Here is a 21,578-nt window from a genome sequence, read left to right as displayed (position 1 = left end):
ATCATTTATTAATAATCGTAAGTTTTTATCAATGAAAAGGGGTCATGCATCTCATCATTATTATTTATTATTATTTTCTCATCTAATTATGTCTATATATGTTCCTAAATTAAATGCATCTATCCTGCGAAGACGTTTTTTCTTGAAAATAAAAAGCCACAGAAAACGTATATATAAATATATCTAATACTTTTTTACAAAATTTCTTTATATATATTTTATATTTTTATTAGTATAAATTCTTTTAAATTAATTTTGTTTAATATAATTGTTACAATTTTTATTGTTTATATATATGTTTGAAAGACAATTAATCATATATTTTTTAGGAGAAATATACAAAATATTTATTTTTTTACCAACTTTTATTAACAAAATTTTGTACATGGGATCTCTCTCTCTCTCTCTCTCTCTCTCTCTCTCTCTATCTCAGTTATATCATTTTCGTATTTTATTTAATTATTATTACAAAATTTATTCAAACGTTGAGAATTTGTTACCATGTTTAAAGATTAAAAAAATAATTATTTTATCTTATATATATAAATAACTCTATCTGAAAAAAGGAAACATTTGCTAATGGGTCACATTGCAAAGGAATAATATATATACACGCGCGTGTATATATATAAATATAATATATATTTTTTATATATATTATATTGTGGTATATATATACATATATATATTTGTGTGTGTGTGTGTGTGTTTGTACGTGTGTAATCTAAGCAAAAATATCCGAACTAATACAGAGTTCTGTTATGTTTTGAAAGTCAGAGTGTGTTTTGTTTCCTACAAGTATAAGAATTGTAATAATTCGATTAATATATGTAGATATAAATAGACAAGAAAGAGAAGAGAGAGAGTGCGAATACAATATGAAGTAATAAAAATCAAATATCCCAACGTCAGAAAGATTATTAATTTATTTGATTTATTAATTTATATGATGTGAATAAATATTAAAAAATCTTATGTATAGTCAAAATAGAGATAATGTGGAAGACAAAATCGCACGTTAGTTTCAAAAAAGCTGTGGAAACACAAGTGATTGTGGCGATGCAAAAGCAAGGTAAAGACATTCTTTTTAAATATACAATGCATTTAATGATCCATACAATATGAGTCTTTCATTTCGCAAAAAGATTTTACATTCATTTTCGCATACATAAATCTTGATTATATACGCGTCTCGTTAAAATTTGTAAAACGCACACTATATGTATAAATGTTATATTATTATAAAAATAAGTAATATAAAATAATTTTTTAAAGGATACACCTTGAATGCTGTGAATAATTATGATGAGAATTTGCTACATACAAGCGCAGCGAATGATTGTTTCCGAATCGTGAAAGAAATTTTGAACGAGAAAGAAAACTGTCATGTTATAGACAGAAAGAATAAATTTGGTTGGACCCCGCTGATGCAAGCAATTCGTAATGGAAATATCGACACTGTAAAATTGCTTTTAGAGAAGGGCGCCAAAGTTGACAAAGTGACTTATCTCGGTAAACAAAGCAAATCGTAATCGTTCGAAATAAATCGCAATTAATTTTCGTTATCAAAATAATTATTTTAGAGAATGCTTACATAAAAATTTTTAACGTCATAAAATTTTATGATTGTTTCAAAAAAATCACATAAATCACATATAGTTGTGTAATAATTTAAAAATTAGAAACTATGTATAATATTACAATGTCTTTAAACGAATGGGACGAAGTCTTTTATTCATTTATTTTACTGTTAATTATTAACTTTCTAATTATTATAGGTATGTCGGTCCTCGGATTAGCTGCTGCGATCAACAAGAAGATGTTCGAAATAGTGTACAACGCTTGTCCGGACGCTTTGGCGAACGCGGCTAATGATGACATTACTCCATTATGTGTTGCTGCCATGAAAAACGACAAAGAACTCTTCTTTAGACTGTTGGAATTGGGCATGCCGCTTTCGACTGATAGTGAGACAATTTTTCTCTAAATCACAAAATTCATGCGCAATATATATAATGACTTATGCGATAAAACTATCTATATTTATCTTATATAGCTAATTTCTTTATATAGCTAATTATCACATAATGACAGTTTAATGAAAAACATTAAAAAATTTTTAAACATTTTTGTGAAAAAGATTTTTTCCAATTATTTAACTTCAAGACAGAATGTTGCTCACTTTTGAACTGCAAAAGTCTAAGTTGTAGAAAAAAAAAATTTCTTCTTATCAGACATCATTACATTTTTTTAGACTTATTTTCTTCTTTTTCCTATTATTTATTTATTTGTTTCAAGTACAAAAAACATGTGAAAATTGTAACTAAAAAAACAAACTTGTATTAAACGCAGATGAATACACTCGCCTGATGATGAAACATTCTACGATACCGGAAATAGCCGCTTTGGTAAACGAAGATTCTGTTACGAATAATTATTGGAACGATACATCAGATAATATTGAACTTATAGAACAAAATATCGACGGCACGACAATAGATTCTAAACTAATTAAAAATAACGAAAATAAAAAACGAAAAACCAAATTGCACTTATCTGTATCTACAGAATCCGATAAGCAAGATTTACTATCACCAAACTTAACGTACGATATATTCGTGCTATCCCCGAATACTGTTTGCTTTGAGAAGGATGATCTTACAATAAAATCGAATGTAGTTTTCCAAGATAAAGACGAAAGCAAAAAGACAACAGAAAAAGATTATGTGACAAGGGAGTTTGAATCACCTTCTATTGTTGAAAGGTAGATTATAGGTGTAATTGAATTAGCAATTATTTATTGAAATTAGAATATCCTTATACATGATACCTTATACGAATATCCTTTTTGTATTAAATTAGCATTCTTTAAAATATTATAAATATCTAAAAAATATTATTATTTTAAGAAACACAAATTCTTGCAGATTTAAATCACGATCTACGGATGACACGAAGAATTTCTCTTGCGATCTTAATGCTACTCTCGGATTCACACCCGAATTCAGCCCTCTCAAATCACCCCACGTACCCCCCGATGTTAATGATGAGAATGTGTTTGGAGAAAATACTCCGACACCACCACGTTGCAAAACACCACCGAAAGGAATGCTTTTGAATTGGTTGCAGACGAAAATGATCATGATATTGAGACGCTTTGGATTAAGCCAACATATTCCTATATTTCTGGAACAAGAAGTAAGTATTATTTCTATATCAGAACGCATCAAAGTTGTCGGAAAATGGATAAGTGATAATATATTATTTCTTGCAAAATATAGCTAATAGTGATAAATTAATTATTTACTCCATTTAGCTCTTCATTTAACTCTTAAATTAACTCTGATGTTACTGCTAATAATTTCTAAATTGTGCGTACACAGTTCGTTATGTTATTATTTTATTCTATAGGTGGACATTGATCTATTTTTAACACTTTCGGATAGAGATTTGATAGAGATTGGTATCGAGTATGAGAGAGACAGACGTGCTTTGCTGGAGGCAATAGAGGAATGTAAAAATCGTAAAACATATTAAAATTTAATCGTATTTATTTATAAATTAATGCGAATACAGTTTGTAACTATTTGAATGAGAAAAATTTTAAGCATGTTTTTTCTTGTTTTTGTGAGTTCTAAGATAATTAATTCATAACTTGTAATTTGAATTTTTAATTTGTAACTAATTTATATTTATATTTATTTTGAATGGAAATTTATTTCTTTTTTTTTTCTTTTTTCTACTAATTCTTTTATTATAGAAATATTTTTCTTTTTGCATATTTATTAACTATGTTTTAAATAGAGAAAAATGAATAAAAAAATAAAATAACTATTATTATAATTAATAACTATTATTGAAAAAGTAATTCGAAAAAATATTTTCTTAAAAATTCCTTGACAGCTTTTCTTTTAGACTTAATTTTTCGGGTTTTTCTTCTTTGTTTGTCAGCTCCTTGAACATATAATATTATCTTTATCAAGAATTGTTTCGTATTATATGAAAAATTATTACATACAGATAACATATATATTTACCATGAAGGATTTGTTCTCACAATCAGATTTTTGTCCCTCAGTTTTAAAATAACACGATTTGCTCTCATCATTCCGTACAATTGGTTTGTTGATATTATTTACGTCGCATAATATCGTTGAAATGTCATCAGTTTTTACCAGATTTAATTTATTTGAGAAATGCGGCTTGAAACTCAAATCGAAATCATCAATTTCAGTCGCGCACGTAAGCGAGTCATCAGCTCTCGATAATGATAATCGCGACCGTTTTGTAGGAATATCACAGGTATTAGGCATTCGAAGCAAGGGTGTCAGACTTTTAATTCTTCTCGATTGTGTGCCATATCCTGTATCATAGGCTGAAAGTCCAACTCTTGGTAATACTGGTGTGCAAGTTAGAACCGATGTTTGAAACATATTCTGTGCGAGACACAAGTTATATTATTATATTATTATTAAAGTGATACAGTTGTGACTACACAATAACTAAATTCACTGATTCAATCTCTCTCTGATTTTAGAATAATAGATATATTTTAGAATTTTTTAGAAATAATTTTAATTTGCTCATAATTAATATATTTTAGAAAAAATTAAATACTTGATATTTGTATATACGTATCATATATAAGCCATAATAGCAATTAGAATGTAATTATATAAGAAAAAAATATATTAATTAGAATTAGAAAAAATTAATATGAGAATTAAGTAAGAATTTGATTGAGAAAATTCGATAAAAATGGAAATATTATGAGTATATATATATGTAGCTTGTTTTCTCACTTTCGGACATATGTCTAATTGTTGTTCGCATAATTTGGTCACTTTACTTCTTAGATCCCCTATAAATTTATAAATTCTGGTCAGCGGGTCCGTCGTAGACGGAAGAATTTCTAAAGGTCCTGAGGTCAAACACATTTCAGGATATAGAAAAATGCTTGACTTAAAATAAAAGAATTCGATATTGTAAAATAAAAATCCGTCCTGGTAATCTGGTAACATATAGCCGTGCTAAAATAAAAAGATAAATTATTTCTTATAGCTTGCAAAGTTATTTGATTTAACTTAATAATATCCAAATATAATTTAATCAATTTTATTTCTTATTTTCGGCTAATCTTTTTTAATCTTTGTTTTAAGCAGTGAGAAATATAAATATAAAGAAACAAAAATTTGATATAATTGATAATCTTAGAAGATATTAGTCTTCATAAATAAGTGGGAAATTTACCATATTTTTCCAATATGCGCGTAGGTCCTCATAATCCTTGAATAGAGACTTGATTGTCTTTGATACACGTAGCACATTTGCCATTCTCATACTATTTACAAAATTATTAAATAACGTTAGTAAATTATATTTAAGTAATTAATTGACTGACATAAAATTTTGAGATTTTATAATAGCGATTTAATATTTATATAAAGTTTTAATATCCCTTACCTTGGTAAAACGCGTACTGGCGGCTGTAAATCGTCTTGTAAAGAGTGTTTTCTATTTAGTTTTACAAATGGTATTCTTAGATTTACAGTTTCCATAAGAAGCTGAGCGCTGTTATCTATAAAATATTTCTGTACTATAATATCTCGGCTTAAGTCTAAATCGTTTTTTATATCGCATAAAAAACTCTATGTACTATTAGAATATAGCATATGTATATTTAAAAGTTTCTGATTATAAAATCAAAGAAAATTTTATACCGTGAATCTCCTTGATATTCAACATTATTGCATCGACATTTCCGGTCGAGCTAAGAAAATCTTGTCCTTCGACAAGGTATGACCCGACTTTATTCCATTGTGGTGCCACTTTGTATTCCACGGTGTAAAGTAGACAAGTCTTGTAAACATAAGTTGGTATGGGCTCTAATACATCTATCTGTGTATAATTATATCAAACAAATAATGTCAATTATTTCTTGCGAGAAATTTATATTTTACAGAGATTTAGAGCGCTCATCTCTTCTGCAAATTGTGCGAATGCATACCATCTGTATATTCAATGCTTCGCAATGATTCTGGAAAGCGCAACTTTCGAAAAATTCTCTCGTAACAATAATGTAGATAGAACCACCAGATTCGAGTATTTTTCTATTACTTATCGGAGCAGCCATTGCCTGAGGAGTTTCTTGAAGAAATTCTCTAAAATCCAATGTATATTCACAACGCATGAAAGAAATAGAAAAAAGTCTCTGATAATAGAAATTCGTGAAATTTGTTTAAAAAAACTAATTGCTATCAGTTTTGCTTTTAATTCAGAAAGTTCAGCAGTAGAAGAAATGCTGATATTAATATTATTTTGTAATATTTTAAAGAACGATAATATTTTTAATAATCGATATTTACCGGCACTTGAGTATCTTCGCGCAATATTTAGAATAAATCAGATTCTTTTCAGAATTGATGATTTTGCAAATCGCACAGCAAAGCCCGCTTTTTTGTGGTATAGTAATGTCAAATATTTTTACGGTAGAAACCATGATTACTTTTAATAATCAAACATTTATATTTGATACAAAATGTACAATAGAAAATGCGATCGTTCCACAGTGGAATATGAAGTTTGTTTAGAATGAGTGAGGGAGGAAAATATACCACAATATCCCTATTTTTATTACACTCAATCGAAATAAATTAATTATGACCAATTTAATAAAATATCAAGAAGATTGATTAAATTTATTAATTATATCAATATTACTTTTATAAACAAAATTTCTTTTGAAATAATTAATTAGGAGTTAATTAAATTTGAGATATATAAAACTATAATTTTATATTAGATACACTAATACAATCAAGCCTCTTATTCTCGTTCTAAAAATTAATTGGCGATTTTTACAAATTAAGATAATCCAAGAAACATTTTTATATTTCTTGTTAAATATAAATTTTTTTATATAATTGTAATTAGCAAATAATTTTTCTGTTAATATATATATATTTATTATATTATATATATATATATATATATATATTATTCGCGAAACACGCTTTTTAAAAAATTATTGGCGATACTGGAAATCATTCAACATTAAAATACATCTTCATTCATATGAGTAGAGTAGTATTTATTAATTGACCAATCAAAACAAAGAAGTCTTGGCTTTTAAATGCGCACGTGTCTCGTGTCTCGTGTGTCAAAAAGTTGAACTATCGTGATTGAAATTATCTAACCTCACTTTCAGGATTGATAAACTTGACATTTGCATTTATTCACATATATTACAAAAATATGCTAAAAATATTGAGAAATGTTCGTTTGGAAACAGCTCGAATGGTGAAGCTCGAAAGGATAAGAAAATATAGCCATCAGGTTCAATTCATTTTCATCTAATTACGATTTTTCTTTCTGAAAGAGAATTGTTTTTAAGGAATTTATTTAATTTTCTGAAGATTTTAATGAATATGCAATTAATTATTATAGTTTAAAACATTACATGAATTATTATCACATTTTAAATAAAGTTTCATTCATTGCATTGTTATAAAATTATTTAAAGAAAAATTGATTATAGGTTATCTTTACTATGTATATTTTATTTTGTAGACAACACAGACTAAATACCCAAAAAGGATATTCTCTGGAATTCAGCCAACTGGGAACGTACATTTAGGCAATTATTTTGGTGCTGTTCAAAGATGGGTAGAATTACAGAATGCAGGCGAAGAAGTTTTGTGCAGTATAGTAGATTTGCATTCAATAACTTTATCACAAGTAAAAAAATTAGCAAATACATGCTGATATTATTGCCGAGATTATCCATTGATAATATGTAATTTGTAGGATCCAAAAAAATTGAGGGAAAATACTCTGATGATGGCTGCGACGTTAATGGCTTGCGGTATAGACTTTGAAAAGAGCATCTTGTTTCAACAATCCAAAGTACCCATGCACACAGAACTGGGTTGGATTTTAAGTACCATCACGACTATGCCGCGACTAGCACACTTACCGCAATTCAAGGAAAAAAGTGAATCTTTAAAGAACATCCCTTTAGGCTTATACATCTATCCTGTTCTACAGGCAGCTGATATATTATTATACAAGTAAATATCTCTATATTAAATATGTAATGTTTACACATGATGCAATAAGTTATATAAAGATCCTTTATTTAGAGCAACGCACGTTCCAGTCGGACAAGATCAAGTTCAACATATACAATTGGCACAAGATTTAGCGCATATATTTAACAGCAAATTTGGGCAAACTTTCCCAATACCACATACCCTTATCAGCGGTAAGCCTTTAAGATAGTAAGTTTCAAAATTCAATCAAGTTGTTTCTGATTTTATAAAATCTTTCGTCTAACGAACTTTTATATTTTTAGATGGCCAAAGCCAACGGATCAAGTCCTTACGTGATCCTATGAAGAAAATGTCGAAGTCACATGCAGATCCCAAGTCCAGATTGGATATCTTGGATGAACCAGATGTTTTGTTGGAAAAAATAAAGAAGGCTATGACTGATTTTACATCTGAAGTGACTTACGAGCCGGAAAAACGACCAGGAGTGGCAAATTTGATTAATATACATTCTCTGTTTACTGGAAAAACACCAGATGAAATATGTAAGGAAGCCGTAGATTTAAATACAGGACAGTAAGTACTCGTATATATTTATATATAATTATATTATATTTTTTATAATTATATAAATATTTATATAAATATAAAAATATAATTATATTAAAAATATAATTTTTAAACAAGGTTTTAAGATTTTATTGACCAACACTTTTAAAAATTCGACTGGCAAATCACATCTTACATATTGTTAATATAATTTTTATTAGAAAAAAAAAAAGATATTCTTTTACTCACACGTGTATATGCAACAAACTTTCTGAAGTTGACTAGTTAATGAGCAAATTTTAAGGTTTTTTATTGATGTAAATTTTTATCTCTATTTAATAGATATAAATTGATGTTAGCGGATATAGTAATTGAGAAATTATCTCCAATTCGTGACGATATATTGAGATTAATTAAAGAACCTGCTTATTTGGACGAAATTTTGAATAAAGGTACAGAAAGGGCGACAGAGCTTGCGACAAATTGTTGGGAGGAAGTTACGAACAAAGTTTTTGGTATTGATACAATACAGGAAGTGAAAAATATAACAAGCACTATAAATATCATGTAGGAAACAACTATTTATAAATAAACTATACAATTTTTATAAAATAGCATGTTGCTATCTCATATCAATGACTAGTTTACCTCTTAAATGGCCTTGCCTCGTTTTTTCATATGCCAGTGGCAAATCTTGAAAGGGATACACTTGTTGAACAACAGGTACAATCTGCAAAACGCAAAACATAAAATATCAAATTATGCAACATTATTTACAAAATAAATGCATTAAAAAAATGTTTAGATAATAATACATACTTTTTTATTTTCCACAAGTTTCTGAAGGACGTTAATTCCCGTTTGGGAGGGTACAAAAAATCCCCATTTTACACAGCTTTTATTTTCTGCGTTTGGAATGTTAAACTTTAAAAAATCTTGCACATTCTTTGCCATTCCTACGACTAGTCCATATTGATCAGTATTTTTTAACAATGGTGAATTTAAACCTATGTAAGTACTGTGCGGATATCCTTTCATTCTGACGTGCTCCGGTCCTCGATTGGCACAATCTAAGATTATGTCATACCTATTTGCAAATGTAAACATATATATGTATGCAATAACTATATACATATGAACATAATACATTTCGATTTAATATGAAATTACTTACGGTCCCTCTGAAATAATTTTTGAATCAGCACCATCTTGCTTATAATCAATAACAATATCGGCACCTAAACTCTGTAGCAAATCCATGGCATCACTGCTGCACGTGCTAATTACCTAAATAAATTGAAATTTATATATTGCAAATTTTAATGCAATATGCGTGATGAAATATTTACATGCATGTTCCAAGCTTTCAACAGCTGTACAGCCAAGGTTCCGACTCCACCAGAACCTCCCATAACAAGAACGCGTCTATTTAACCTTGTGACTATTGCAGTTTTATAAGATAGCCCTCCTGTAATCCATAGTGCGGACCATGCAGTCAGTCCAGCAAATAAAATACTTGCAGCCTCTGTATGAGATAAATTTCGAGGGCGCGGATTTATCTTGCAAGAAAAGAAATATGTTATTCAATATGTAACTTTTTTGCTGGCGATTTATAATATTTATAATATTTAAAAGATAAAATATATTACCATTTTATTGTTAACCACGACATAATTTGCATGACAGCCTTGTTGTTCTGTTGGAACTACTCCCCAAACTTCCTCACCTAACTCGAGTCTGCTTCCCACATTATGCCCCTTTGATACAATTACTCCTGCAAAGTCTCTGCCTAATGTCAATGGCAAGTCTAGTTCATTGTATGTTCCGTCAGTGCAATTCTTGGCTTTACGCATCAAATTTAAAAGAGTTGTACCATAACCATCTGTAATAAAATATACATGTTTTTATTATAACACTTAGATCTTTTATTGCAGCTTGTTAGTTATATAAGATTAAATGAGCCTTTTATTGCAAAAACCTTATTATCAATTAAAAGTATATTGGAAACTTTATTAAAACATAACAGCATTAATTTTTTACCATTTTTATATAACTTATGTTTTATAATATATATGTTTATATATTATATAATATTATTAAGTTAATGTTATATTTATTTAGATATACTTTCGATTACAAATATATAGAATGTGATATTTTATTTTATAATTTTATACATGCTGTGATTTTTACATGTATTTCCAGAATAAAGAACACATACAGAATAGAGTACCTACTTGTCATCGCAACATCAATGGGATTCACACTAGCAGCTTCAACCTTTACCAAAACATCTGTTGGTTGCATAATTATCGGCATTCTGATATTAGACAGTTTTAAATCTTCCAATCCATTATATGAATGTATCTGCCAAGCTTGCATCTTATTAGATTTTTCTTCCAGATTCATCGACAGTTTCCCTAAAGAGCGAAGCTGCGCCGATTGTGCGATGCATTTTAATCTCAGGATTGTTTTTTGTAACATTTCTTATTAAATCTCTCCTTAAATAATGAATATATTCATATTAGATGTTCGAGATTAAAGTAACATGTAAACAAATTTCTTGGTTAGGATTGTATAGGTTGCATAATATTAAAATTAAATCAAACGTTAACTGGTTAACTTCACTTCGCTCACCGGTATATACAAACTGCAACTAACGCATTTGATATACAACTGACAATGAGATTAAATTAAATTAACGCTTAAACTGACGCTACAAATATTTGATCGATATATCGGGATGGAGAAATCCTTATCTCTTTCGCTCTGATCAATCAAATGATTCAAATGATAGAAATGATTGAAAAATTCACGTGCCATAACAGTAGGAAGGAGGAATAAAAACACGGCCCACAGACGTAATAAAATACGAAGATGGAACATCAGCCACCGAGAGAGCGCGTGTCGATATACGCGCGCGTTCGACTTTAACCTTCAAGTGGCGCTGCGTCACGTGGTCGCGCGGCGATCGGAATTCGGCGGCGCGGAGTGGGGGTGAGTGGTGGGGGGATGCGCGCGCGGCGCACGGCGCACCCCCCACCACTCTCCCCCACTCCGCGCCGCCGAATTCCGACCGCCGCGCGACCACGTGACGCAGCGCCACTTGAAGGTTAAAGTCGAACGCGCGCGTATATCGACACGTGCTCTCTCGGTGGCTGATGTTCCATCTTCGTATTTTATTACGTCTGTGGGCCGTGTTTTTATTCCTCCTTCCTACTGTTATGGCACGTGAATTTTTCAATCATTTCTATCATTTGAATCATTTGATTGATCAGAGCGAAAGAGATAAGGATTTCTCCATCCCGATTGATCGATCAAATATTTGTAGCGTCAGTTTAAGCGTTAATTTAATTTAATCTCATTGTCAGTTGTATATCAAATGTGTTAGTTGCACTTTGTATATACCGGTGAGCGAAGTGAAGTTAACCAGTTTGATTTAATTATTGATGCTTGACGCTGAAATCCAGCGTCACAGTGTCAAGTGAAAATGCACCCTTAACTCTATGAACAGTATGAACGCAGTTTGTCAATGGCGCCTTCTAATTTAAATTAATTTAAATATAATAATAAAATATTAATATATATATATATATATATAAACAATATTAATATAACATGTATATTTAAAAATACTTCTTTAAATAAAAATTTTATCTTGTTTATTAAAATATCTTATCAATATAAGTTTGTACATTTTTATACAAGTCTTATACAATTATCATATTAAATTTTAAATTATATAATTATAAGTATTTTTCTCTTATATGTTATATAAAGTAATTTTTTAAAAATTAGTTAATAACTGTTACAATAATTAAATTAAACAGATGTACAAAATGCCTTGTATAATAAAATTAACTTCTAATATTGAAAAGAAAAAAATAGTATTACGATATATAAAAATATTAAAGAAAAATAGTAATAAAGAATATTGTAAGATAATATGCACATTTTTAGATACTTAGGATAATCCCAAGTGAGCCGGATTAACCAGAGTAAATTTCTCTATGCATTCAATTAACCATATAAGTGGCAGACTCTTGATATGCGGCATTTTGTATTTAATACGCGGTTCACCTCTACCTGGCATATATATAATATAATGTGTACATTTGTGCAAAGGATGAGAAGAATCATTCACAATATGAAAAGGTATCATTTGCGTCATATCCTTCAGATCTTCTGGCTTTGGTTCTCTAGAGAGTACTGTTCCCTCTCCTGTTTTTACAAGTCGTATCAAATCATCTTTTTTCAATTTTAAATCACCAATCTGATAAGTTTTATCTGCTTGTATAGCAAAATAAAAGAAACAGTTATTGAATAAACGCGGATTTTGATTTTCCGCGTTTCTTCTCGCTTTTTTTAAAACATCAGAAATTGGCCCTTCGCCTTCAAACAATTCAAAATCCATATTAGATATATCCTCTATATCTGCTGCCAATTTAATCCCTTTAAAAAAATTGTACAACTTCATTAGGTTATATTAAAGGATGACTACAAACACATAATTATGTTTTATCTTACATTCACTATTAAGAAGCCAATTGCCATGAACAATTGTGAACAAAACATCAAGTGTCAATTTGGTAATATTCCGTTCATTTACCTCCACTATGACATGTGTGACAGATGATCTGAAATATAAAATTGAAATATAGATTTGCTTATACACGCTTATATTTTGTCGTTAATAAGAAAAATTGTACCTATATGTGGTTAAAATCTTGAGTTTATGTTTTGTGGCTATGAGACTAAGCAGTTTCTGATTTTCAAGTTTTAAGTTTGATGGATAAATCACAACTTTATCACATTTTACATATAATGACGTATCTAGTGTTTGATTAATACTTTGGTCCAATATCTGTTCAGAGGACTGTACAGTCATCAAAAGCTGTCGCATCTCGTCTGATGTACAATAGTCTCTGTAATCAAATTAAAATCACATAAGAGAATTAAAAAACTGTTTCTCAATATTACCTTATAATACTATATAATGTGCATATACATACATAGGTTTTTTGCCATACTGATCACATAGATTTCTGTCAGCATGATAATCCAATAATAACTTAGCTTCTTCAATTCTATTATTCTCAGCAGCTTCGTGTAATGGAGTTTTCTTGTCATAACCCGATATATTAGGCAATGCTCCACAACTTAATAGTAATTTACATATTTCAATATACCCATAACTGATCATTTCTTGCTAAAATATTATACAAAAAGACAGAATAATTCAATCTTAAAAAAATAGCATAAAAATATAATTGAAAAAAATTAATGTATAAGTATTTTTTACCAGTGGTGTCCAACCTGCATTATCTTTTGTGTTAGGATTTGCACCAGCGATCAACAAGCGTTTTACTTCTGCAGCATTTCTCTATAAGTAATTTATATAATATTTAATATATAGCAATAATTTAATTCGGATAAAAAATGATCATAATATTATTTCAAACTAAAGACAGAAAGGGAGAGAAAGAAATTATACTAGTATTTGATACCTTTAAACATGTAGTATGCAATTGTGTTTCTCCTTTTGCGTTTGGTTTATTTATATTCTTTTTAATATAAGATTGTTTTCTTGGTGTACTAACTATTTCAGACACTGACGTATTGCATACATCCACAATATTGTCCCATATATTTTCCCTGTGATATATTTATATTATTTATTAGCAATTTTATACATATATAGCTATGCAATAGTTAATACATATTGATATGGTACATGTTAATATAATATTTATTAATATATACATATTGATTTAATAATAATCATTTCATAGCAACTTTTCATATATTTATATTTAAAGAAAATCTAATCATACAAACCTTTTAATAATTTGTGCAATAGTATCGCAACCCTGAATGAGATTTGATACTAAGTAGTCGGAATGAATTTCTCGTGGTTGCACAGGTACATCACATTTAATACATCGTGTCTCAGACTTGATACACTCATGACAGAAAAAATGTCCACAATTTGTGAGTCTTGCAGGAGATATTGGTTTAGATCCACTGCAAAAAGATATTGATATGTTAAATCAATATAAATCTTATATATATATAGCAGTAAATAATATATACAAAATCATGAATATAATTTGATATTGTTGTCACTTTGGAATACTTTAATCAAACTCTGACGATTAATTTAATCAATCATTATTAATTTATCATTAATGATATCTTGTAATATTTTATTAATATGAATAGAATTGATTAGTAAGTAATTATGAATTGTAGTTTGATCAAAATAATTCTTAATAAACAGAAATTTATAATGCAATTACCATTTTCCACAAACTAAAATACTTGCAAAATCCTGCAATGCTTTAGCAGTATTTGTCCATGAAATATCCATCTTTGTAAAATGATTTACCAATTTTCCAAATTGTGTATAATATATATTATTATAGATACGTATATAAACAATTCTCCTTTTTATTTATTTATATTTTTAGATTTCCGCCAGTTCGAATATATGTCATATAGATAGGTTAAACGATTTGCACTAAAGGTCTATTTTCAAATTTTCAACCAATGAAGTGTCTGTAGTAAGAACATTACTAGACGCGTGATTGGTGGATTTTTTTGTACATACGTATAAGCCCTAAGATTCCAGCACGAGAGAGATCACAGAGACCTCTATCGAAGTAGCTGTGAAACACGTATTTTGCAATTTTTCTTTTACGACCAAGAAAGAATTGTATTATAATTACGATATTCGTGTATAATTGTAATTAATAATATCGTCTACGAAGTGTTATAAAGCGATATTTTTTCTCTTTTGAAAAAGCGGGTCAAAGTAAACTCCTTTTCCGTGATTTCGGTTTGCCGCAAAATCATGTATATTGTTTGAATCGAACTGTATGCTATATTGATACGACTCGATTACACGATCGACCAATCAGGACACAAGCAGCAAATATTTCAAACGGCAAGTTGGTGTGCACATTTCAACGCGACCTGATTGTTTCGAGCCACGTCTTTTTGCATCTTTTGCAAAATAAGGTAAGTGTACACGGTTGAGCTATGGAGAAAAAAGAGCAGAAGATACAAGAAATGTAATTAAATGTGGATCAATTAAACTTTCGACATTATATGTACTATTTTCTCTCTCGTCTGAGTGATGATAAAAGAAGGTTGTATTAAAAGGTACAGTTGCATCGCACTCGAGTATGATTAATATATATTTGCTCTTCAATCATTTTTATATACATTTATTTATATATTTACGCAGCTCTGCACGAAACGTTCAGTTATTATAAAACGTCATGAATATAATATGCATCATAAATAGAACAATGCCAAACAAATACACACACACACACTCTCTCTCTCTCTCTCTCTCTCTCTCTCTCTCTCTCTCTCTCTCTCTCTCTCTCTCTCTCTCTCTCTCTCTCTCTCTCTCTAGCGGAATAATCGGATTACAATTATTTTTTTTAATTTGGAAGAGAGAGGTTAACTCCAACCTTTCCTCCCTAGGATCCGCCAGTGTACATATAATTATAATTATAATTATAATATATAAAATAATTATAAAAATGTAGATTTTTTAATTGATATAACTTAGATAATTATGATAATTCTGTATTTTATATTTTTTCAGCGCGATTTTTTGACCTCGAGTGGCGTAAAACAATTCTTAAATCTGCAAGTAGAAGAGGACTGTTTTTAATCAGACATGACCACGTAGTTTGATTGTTACGTTAGCTTATTATGACTGGTATAAAAGAACGAAGAAAATATAAGTAAGTAAATATATTAATGTTTTTAGAGAATAATACGTCTTGTTTTTTTTATATACGATATCGATTTTCTATCTTTTTATATCTTTATTTATTGTATTTGGAAATGTGCTTGCAGAATTATATTCATCACGCATTGGAGCACCGCAGATGGATTGGATTATTGTACGAGACGATTAGACGATAAAATTGCGAGAATTGAGAGTTCTCTTCTTCGGATATGAACGAGCGCGGATTCTCTCTGAATAAACGCGCCTGCTCGACATCGATCACTGATCCCTATGATTACGTTTTAATGCAACGACAGCGATGCCGACGATGATGACGACGAGAACGTCGATCACTTTGCACGTGTTCATGGTAAGTGAGAAGCAAAATTAATCGAAAAGATCCATATGCACTTGCTACGAGGTAGGAGAATGTATCGAGTTTATAGAAAGAATGAGGAAAGGGATGAAAATAGAATAAGTCTTTAGGAGAAATCATCCTCTTGTCAAAATTTGCGTTTACATCGGGGAGAAAGAATAGAAATAATTACAAATTTGGTTGAAAGAAAAACAGAACGAGCGGCTAGGGTGATAGTACAAAAAAATGTGAACAGAGTCGTGTTTGAGGCAGGTTATTAGAATACGTAGCAGGGTTGAGACAGTAACTTTCGTAAAATAAATTCGCACGATACGAAGTGTAATTCTAGTAACGAAGGTCGATACGTAACGAAATACTTTCCCGTCGTGAGCCTAAATTCTTGTTACTGATCAAAACTTTTACATATTCCGATAATACCCGGGGCCTTCGACGATCATAATTTCGCCCCTGAGTTGACAAGGGATGATAGCGCGAGCTAAAAGAGAAAAAAAAATAAGAGAGAAAGCGACAAGAATCGCCACGGGGAAACGGAGTACGAAGAGAAAGGATCGTAGGGGTGTCGCAAGGAGTTAGCGGAGAACGAGAGAACGGGAAACGGGAGCGGTATAGAAAGCGCGTATATAAGGGGGCGCACCTGTACGACGACGAGGGTGGTTTGAGGGGTGGAAGGGCGCATCGCGGGCGCAGCGCGCGAGAGAGGATATTGACATTTTCGGACGTGGGGCGCGCATCGCGGCGGAGACAGGAGGAAGGGGCACGAGGTGCGCGCGCGACGGGGCAGTCGCCTCTCCCTGTCGGATCCTGCAGTATCCATGGCTACGTCGTCCGCGAGGATTTCCCGCGAAAGACCGGAAGCGTGATCGCACGGCGAGGCGACGATCGTCGCCCAGCTACAGGGGCGGATAAAAAGAGGAAGAGGAAAAAAGAGATAGAGAGAAAGAGGACAGAACGACGAGCAGCGGACGACGAAGCGGTGGCAATAGCAGCGACAACAGCGACGTCGATAAGCGACGAGGGTGCCGTCGAAAGCGGCACCCGGGTAGTCTCTCGGCGATATTTTGTCGGCGTCTTACTCCGGTGGGTCTCGCGCGACAATCTCACCCTCTTCGTTCTCTGTCCGTCTCTCTTTCCGATTAGGGTGGATATCGGCTCTCCCTCGAGGAACCGTCTTCCCCTCCCCGCAAGCTAACGCGGAGGCCACGTAACTCCAGCCCTGCCACCCCCGTACCCCGTCGTCGTCGTCGCCGCCGCCGCCCACGACCTCCTCTCTGACTGTCGCGCGCGGTGCTTCCAGCATCCCTCCGTCTGTTCTCCGTCTATCTTTTTCCGTGGTGTCGTCGCGAAGACTCGCGGTTCGCGGTACCCGGGCCAAACTTAAACTTAATCGAGAGTGCGCGATTTCGAGAGAAGCGCCTGACCGAGGCGCCCGGTATATTTTACTCAGAGTACCAGGAAGCTGAGGAGAAAGCATCGCCGTGTCGGTGAGGGTGAGTCATCGTCACGCGGATGATCGAAGAATAAAGATGCAATAAATAGATAGATAGCTGAAAAATACGATTAGAGAGACGAGAAGGAACCTGGACGAAAGGACGACAAGGTCGGGGAGGCCAGAAAACACAGAAGAGATGTCTATCTTGTCGTCGACGAGGAGGCGGTGGGTGGCGCGGGGCGTTGATCGTACACACACCGGTGCCGTTTAGTAATAGCGGTGGTAGTGGTGCCCTTTGGTGGTAGTGGTGCCCTTTGGTGGTAGTAGTAGTGGTGGTGGCGGTGGTGGTGGTGATGGTGGTGGTGGTGGTGGTAGTAGTAGTGGTGCATCCCGCAGTGTGTTTACCCAGGGTGAGGTGCCTCTCGCGCGCGCGACTAGGCGGAGTCGCACCTCTCCGTCCGCACTCCCGCTTCCGCTTTTCGCGTCTCCCCGTGACCGCTTCGCGACCGAGGAGCGGCGATGAGGAACGACGTGTATCTCTAATCCGTGACCCGCTCTTTTTCTCTTTCTTTCTCTGCGTATCTACGTTACTTAACTTCTCCGTATCTTACGTTTGACGTTTGTGTCAGAAGAGGCGTTGCCGCGGCGGCCCCGAGCAGCCGTCACCCTCAAGGTGGAGAACCGGATACCGCTGGGATATATATACATATATATCTTAATCTTTCTCCGCTGGCCTTTTTCTCGTTCCGGAAGAATCTCCACTTAAGAACCTGTCTCAGGTATCAACTCTGCGAGTCGATAATGATCGCGAGACTAGATAAGAGGCGTTGGCTCATCTCGAACGCGCTTCTGCGTCCGAGTTTTTGCAGAAACAAGTGTCATGCATCCTGATCGATAATTTTCTAACTAGCTTGTGCGAAATTTGGTTCGATTCGGTGATGAAAACATTGTCGTTACTTTATAAACATGGATGCGAAAATAAACCATACGGAAATGTACCATGTCTAACAGAGATGCCTAATCTCTCGATATCTTCAATTCTCTGCTCAGTGTTTCGATTCGTATTTTGTCTCTTGTAAAATTATATCCGCGGAAGAATCCTTAGACCGCGAATAAGTCCGCGGATAAATTCGTGAGTCGATAAAACTCGCGAAGCGACATGAAGGCGTTGGCTGGAGAGCCTGGAAAGGAGTTTCGATACTCTTTGTGTGTTTTGGAGCAAGTGCATGAATTTTCCATGATCCTCTTGCGATCCTGTGCGGAGTTTCGTCACCAGGTTTGGTGACGGAAATATTCAGTTAAAAAATATGTTATTTTTTTATACAACGGAAAAATACGAATGTATATATTTAGTCTTTCAATATTTTTATATTTTACATTCATGATTATTCATGAATATATCTCGTTAAATTGATGAGGAATTTTCACAAAACGTAACAAAATTTTTCTTATTTTAATTTATGCATCTTGCAGAAAATAATGACTTCCTTTTTTAAATTCGTAATGAGACTATTAACACACAAATTGTGAAAAATACAATTTCTCTGGGAAAAAGGAATTACATAGACGCACCTAGTCTTATTTTGTTTATTGTTGATACAGCTGCAATTAGTTTTAGTTCAGAGAAAGACCTTGCTCTCTAGACGCGCACATATATCGCTTTGATTAATCGATAATAATCATGAAGAAACTTCAAAATCTATTGAGATTCTTTTTTTTTTCGTCAAGAAAAAAAATGTATGCAATTTTTTGTAATCTCCAAGAGATATGCAATTGACAACACTTTATATTAGTGCATTAGACATTATATTTTTTTGTTTATATTATTATATATATATATATAATCTTGAATTAAAATATTAAAATTCCAATGAAGTAAAAGAGAAGGAAAACGCTTATTATAAGAAATATTTATTCTAATTAACTGTGTTTGATTGGTAGAAATTTTCAAAGACTAATCTTAAATTCACATAAAAAATAATAAAATAATTTTTTATAATACATTTATATAACACATATTTTTACTTTCTAGTATATTTCTGAGATTCTTAAAATTATCTTATATTCATCTATCTGTTTGACTGTGCAATGAATATTTTATTCTATAAACATATAAATAATTATGAATATTTAACGAATAGTTTAATTCATTGTTTCAATATCTAAACGCTTTGAACACAGCATCTGATTCATTCAATGAGCAGTCAAGCACGACCAGGTAGAATAAGAACGAGTAATCTTCGATTATTACACCTGGACATCCACGCGACATTCTTTGACACTGCGAGAAATTTAGTTTCACACACGCATAGGGCAACCTTGCATCCATCATTCATGTTTAGCCACGAACGACGAGTAAACCGTATCGTCGCCGAAATCGATATAGTGTTTAGAAAGCTCTCTTCTCTCTCTCTTTCTCTCTTCACACCCACGCCGGTCGTACGCCTACCTTTCGTGTCCCGGCTTTCGTGTCGGATGACGAGTGGACCCCCGGGCGGACCCCCTAAGGCTTCCTACCTACCTACGTGTCTTCATTCGACTCTACGCCCACGCCGACGCCGTAATTATCGCGGGCTGTCGGGCGAACCGCTGACGATTCACAAACTCCCGTTCTCCCGATATATCGTCTGCTCGTGCGTGTCGACTATATCGGTGACAACGACAACGTTGTTGTGATTTTCGCAGACGGCAGACTGCAATTTTCCGCCGTCTCCGTCGACCATAATTAATCCTTTGAGACCCAGGTAGTCATGAGTGCACGCACCGTTTGACATTTATCCACTCGCGCAGACCCTCGTCCAATTAAGCGGCATATATACGTGAATCCGTACCTTTTGCCTAGACGAAGTTGCCCGATGATGTAAAAAGCTTAGATAACAACGGCAGCCGCCGGTCTGAAAATAATTTTCCTCCTTTGACTCAGTTCCCGCGATCGAACTCAGAAATGACACTATAGAGTTTATCGAATCTCGTTGGTTGCAAAGGTGGATGACCAATTGATTAATTAATTAATTGAAAAATTTTTAATTTTTTTTAAAGAAAGATTCCTATATGATTAATAATTTATTTTACAGTAAAATATATTTCTGATGAATGTATATATAAATTATAGAAATTATTATTATATCGTAACAATTACATATTAGAGGTATTCGAATTGTCACTCGTGATAATTTAAAATTAAGATTAATGTTACAACGTGCTGGACGTTCACGCTAAACATATTTTTAGAACTACTGGAGAACTAATTGTTCGTGTGCCAATTTTACATGCAACTATGGAGAACGAGTACAGGGTTGAAAATATATAAGCCAACTGTGTGTTGGTGTTTCTCGCAGGAATATTTTCGAGCCAGAAAACTCCCGGAACGTCATCCCCTATCTTCTCGTGATGGATGTTGCGAGATGAACGTTACGAGAACCTAGGATA

The 21,578-nt window shown here is 32.6% G+C and overlaps 4 protein-coding genes across 6 annotated transcripts in view; 1 reads left to right on the top strand and 3 right to left on the bottom strand.

Moving 5' to 3' along the window:
* Nucleotides 1-582: 582 nt before the first annotated feature.
* On the top strand, nucleotides 583-9,168 carry Trprs-m (Tryptophanyl-tRNA synthetase, mitochondrial). The gene is made up of 10 exons (XM_083042136.1): nucleotides 583-1,072; nucleotides 1,276-1,512; nucleotides 1,779-1,967; nucleotides 2,353-2,764; nucleotides 2,928-3,198; nucleotides 7,570-7,737; nucleotides 7,807-8,069; nucleotides 8,142-8,263; nucleotides 8,354-8,624; nucleotides 8,940-9,168. Exons 1-10 carry the CDS (start codon nucleotides 997-999, stop codon nucleotides 9,166-9,168), a joined length of 2,238 nt encoding a protein of 745 aa, XP_082898262.1. The 5' UTR covers nucleotides 583-996.
* Nucleotides 3,656-6,573, bottom strand: LOC145938464 (uncharacterized protein C18orf63-like). The gene is made up of 8 exons (XM_083042133.1): nucleotides 6,366-6,573; nucleotides 6,008-6,161; nucleotides 5,721-5,898; nucleotides 5,464-5,578; nucleotides 5,251-5,341; nucleotides 4,803-5,030; nucleotides 4,038-4,436; nucleotides 3,656-3,954 (listed from the first exon to the last, which is right to left on the bottom strand). Exons 1-8 carry the CDS (start codon nucleotides 6,497-6,499, stop codon nucleotides 3,886-3,888), a joined length of 1,368 nt encoding a protein of 455 aa, XP_082898259.1. The 5' UTR covers nucleotides 6,500-6,573; the 3' UTR covers nucleotides 3,656-3,885.
* LOC145938465 (NAD(P)H oxidoreductase RTN4IP1, mitochondrial) lies at nucleotides 7,334-11,545 on the bottom strand. 2 transcript variants are annotated; one of them, XM_083042135.1, is made up of 8 exons: nucleotides 11,235-11,545; nucleotides 10,835-11,098; nucleotides 10,247-10,479; nucleotides 9,947-10,156; nucleotides 9,772-9,884; nucleotides 9,417-9,684; nucleotides 9,246-9,327; nucleotides 7,334-7,371 (listed from the first exon to the last, which is right to left on the bottom strand). In XM_083042135.1, the coding sequence occupies exons 2-8, from the start codon at nucleotides 11,079-11,081 to the stop codon at nucleotides 7,349-7,351; spliced, it is 1,176 nt and encodes a 391-aa protein (XP_082898261.1). In that variant the 5' UTR covers nucleotides 11,082-11,098; nucleotides 11,235-11,545; the 3' UTR covers nucleotides 7,334-7,348. The 2 variants fall into 2 exon arrangements, with proteins under 2 accessions (XP_082898261.1, XP_082898260.1); XM_083042134.1 differs by lacking the exon at nucleotides 7,334-7,371 and having other exon boundaries at nucleotides 9,159-9,327.
* Nucleotides 11,546-12,414: 869 nt separating this feature from the next.
* The window catches only part of LOC145938945 (BRCA1-associated RING domain protein 1), a 162,000-nt gene continuing 152,836 nt past the window's right edge, over nucleotides 12,415-21,578 (bottom strand). The window contains exons 1-8 of one of the 2 annotated variants that reach the window (XM_083042895.1): nucleotides 14,897-15,079; nucleotides 14,436-14,621; nucleotides 14,105-14,252; nucleotides 13,900-13,980; nucleotides 13,610-13,806; nucleotides 13,307-13,522; nucleotides 13,125-13,234; nucleotides 12,415-13,049 (exon numbers count right to left, since the gene is read on the bottom strand). In XM_083042895.1, the coding sequence (XP_082899021.1) occupies nucleotides 12,562-13,049; nucleotides 13,125-13,234; nucleotides 13,307-13,522; nucleotides 13,610-13,806; nucleotides 13,900-13,980; nucleotides 14,105-14,252; nucleotides 14,436-14,621; nucleotides 14,897-14,967 (1,497 nt within the window). In that variant the 5' untranslated portion in view covers nucleotides 14,968-15,079 and the 3' untranslated portion in view covers nucleotides 12,415-12,561. Of the gene's footprint in view, nucleotides 13,050-13,124; nucleotides 13,235-13,306; nucleotides 13,523-13,609; nucleotides 13,807-13,899; nucleotides 13,981-14,104; nucleotides 14,253-14,435; nucleotides 14,622-14,896; nucleotides 15,080-21,578 lie in introns of those variants that run through there. The other variant, XM_083042896.1, reaches the window with a different exon arrangement.

Source organism: Prenolepis imparis, unplaced genomic scaffold (assembly GCF_030444845.1).
Source record: "Prenolepis imparis isolate NDT839.2.m4 unplaced genomic scaffold, iyPreImpa1.0 SCAF_7, whole genome shotgun sequence".
NCBI classification, from domain to species: domain Eukaryota; kingdom Metazoa; phylum Arthropoda; class Insecta; order Hymenoptera; family Formicidae; genus Prenolepis; species Prenolepis imparis.
The sequence above is the reverse complement of the archived record's forward strand: the minus strand, read 5'-3'. Positions and strand labels throughout refer to the sequence as shown.

Excerpts from the sequence above, each read along its gene's own strand:
- Trprs-m (XM_083042136.1), top strand. The coding sequence starts at position 997 with ATGTGGAAGACAAAATCGCACGTTAGTTTCAAAAAAGCTGTGGAAACA. Across the intron at positions 1,513-1,778 it reads TGACAAAGTGACTTATCTCG|GTATGTCGGTCCTCGGATTA; the intron begins GTAAACAAAGCA and ends TAATTATTATAG. Across the intron at positions 8,070-8,141 it reads GCTGATATATTATTATACAA|AGCAACGCACGTTCCAGTCG; the intron begins GTAAATATCTCT and ends TCCTTTATTTAG.
- LOC145938464 (XM_083042133.1), bottom strand. The coding sequence starts at position 6,499 with ATGGTTTCTACCGTAAAAATATTTGACATTACTATACCACAAAAAAGC. Across the intron at positions 5,342-5,463 it reads CCAGTACGCGTTTTACCAAG|TATGAGAATGGCAAATGTGC; the intron begins GTAAGGGATATT and ends TTTTGTAAATAG. Across the intron at positions 3,955-4,037 it reads GTGAGAACAAATCCTTCATG|GAGCTGACAAACAAAGAAGA; the intron begins GTAAATATATAT and ends TATATGTTCAAG.
- LOC145938465 (XM_083042134.1), bottom strand. The coding sequence starts at position 11,081 with ATGTTACAAAAAACAATCCTGAGATTAAAATGCATCGCACAATCGGCG. Across the intron at positions 9,685-9,771 it reads AAAATTATTTCAGAGGGACC|GTATGACATAATCTTAGATT; the intron begins GTAAGTAATTTC and ends ATTTGCAAATAG. Across the intron at positions 9,328-9,416 it reads AACTTGTGGAAAATAAAAAA|ATTGTACCTGTTGTTCAACA; the intron begins GTATGTATTATT and ends TGCGTTTTGCAG.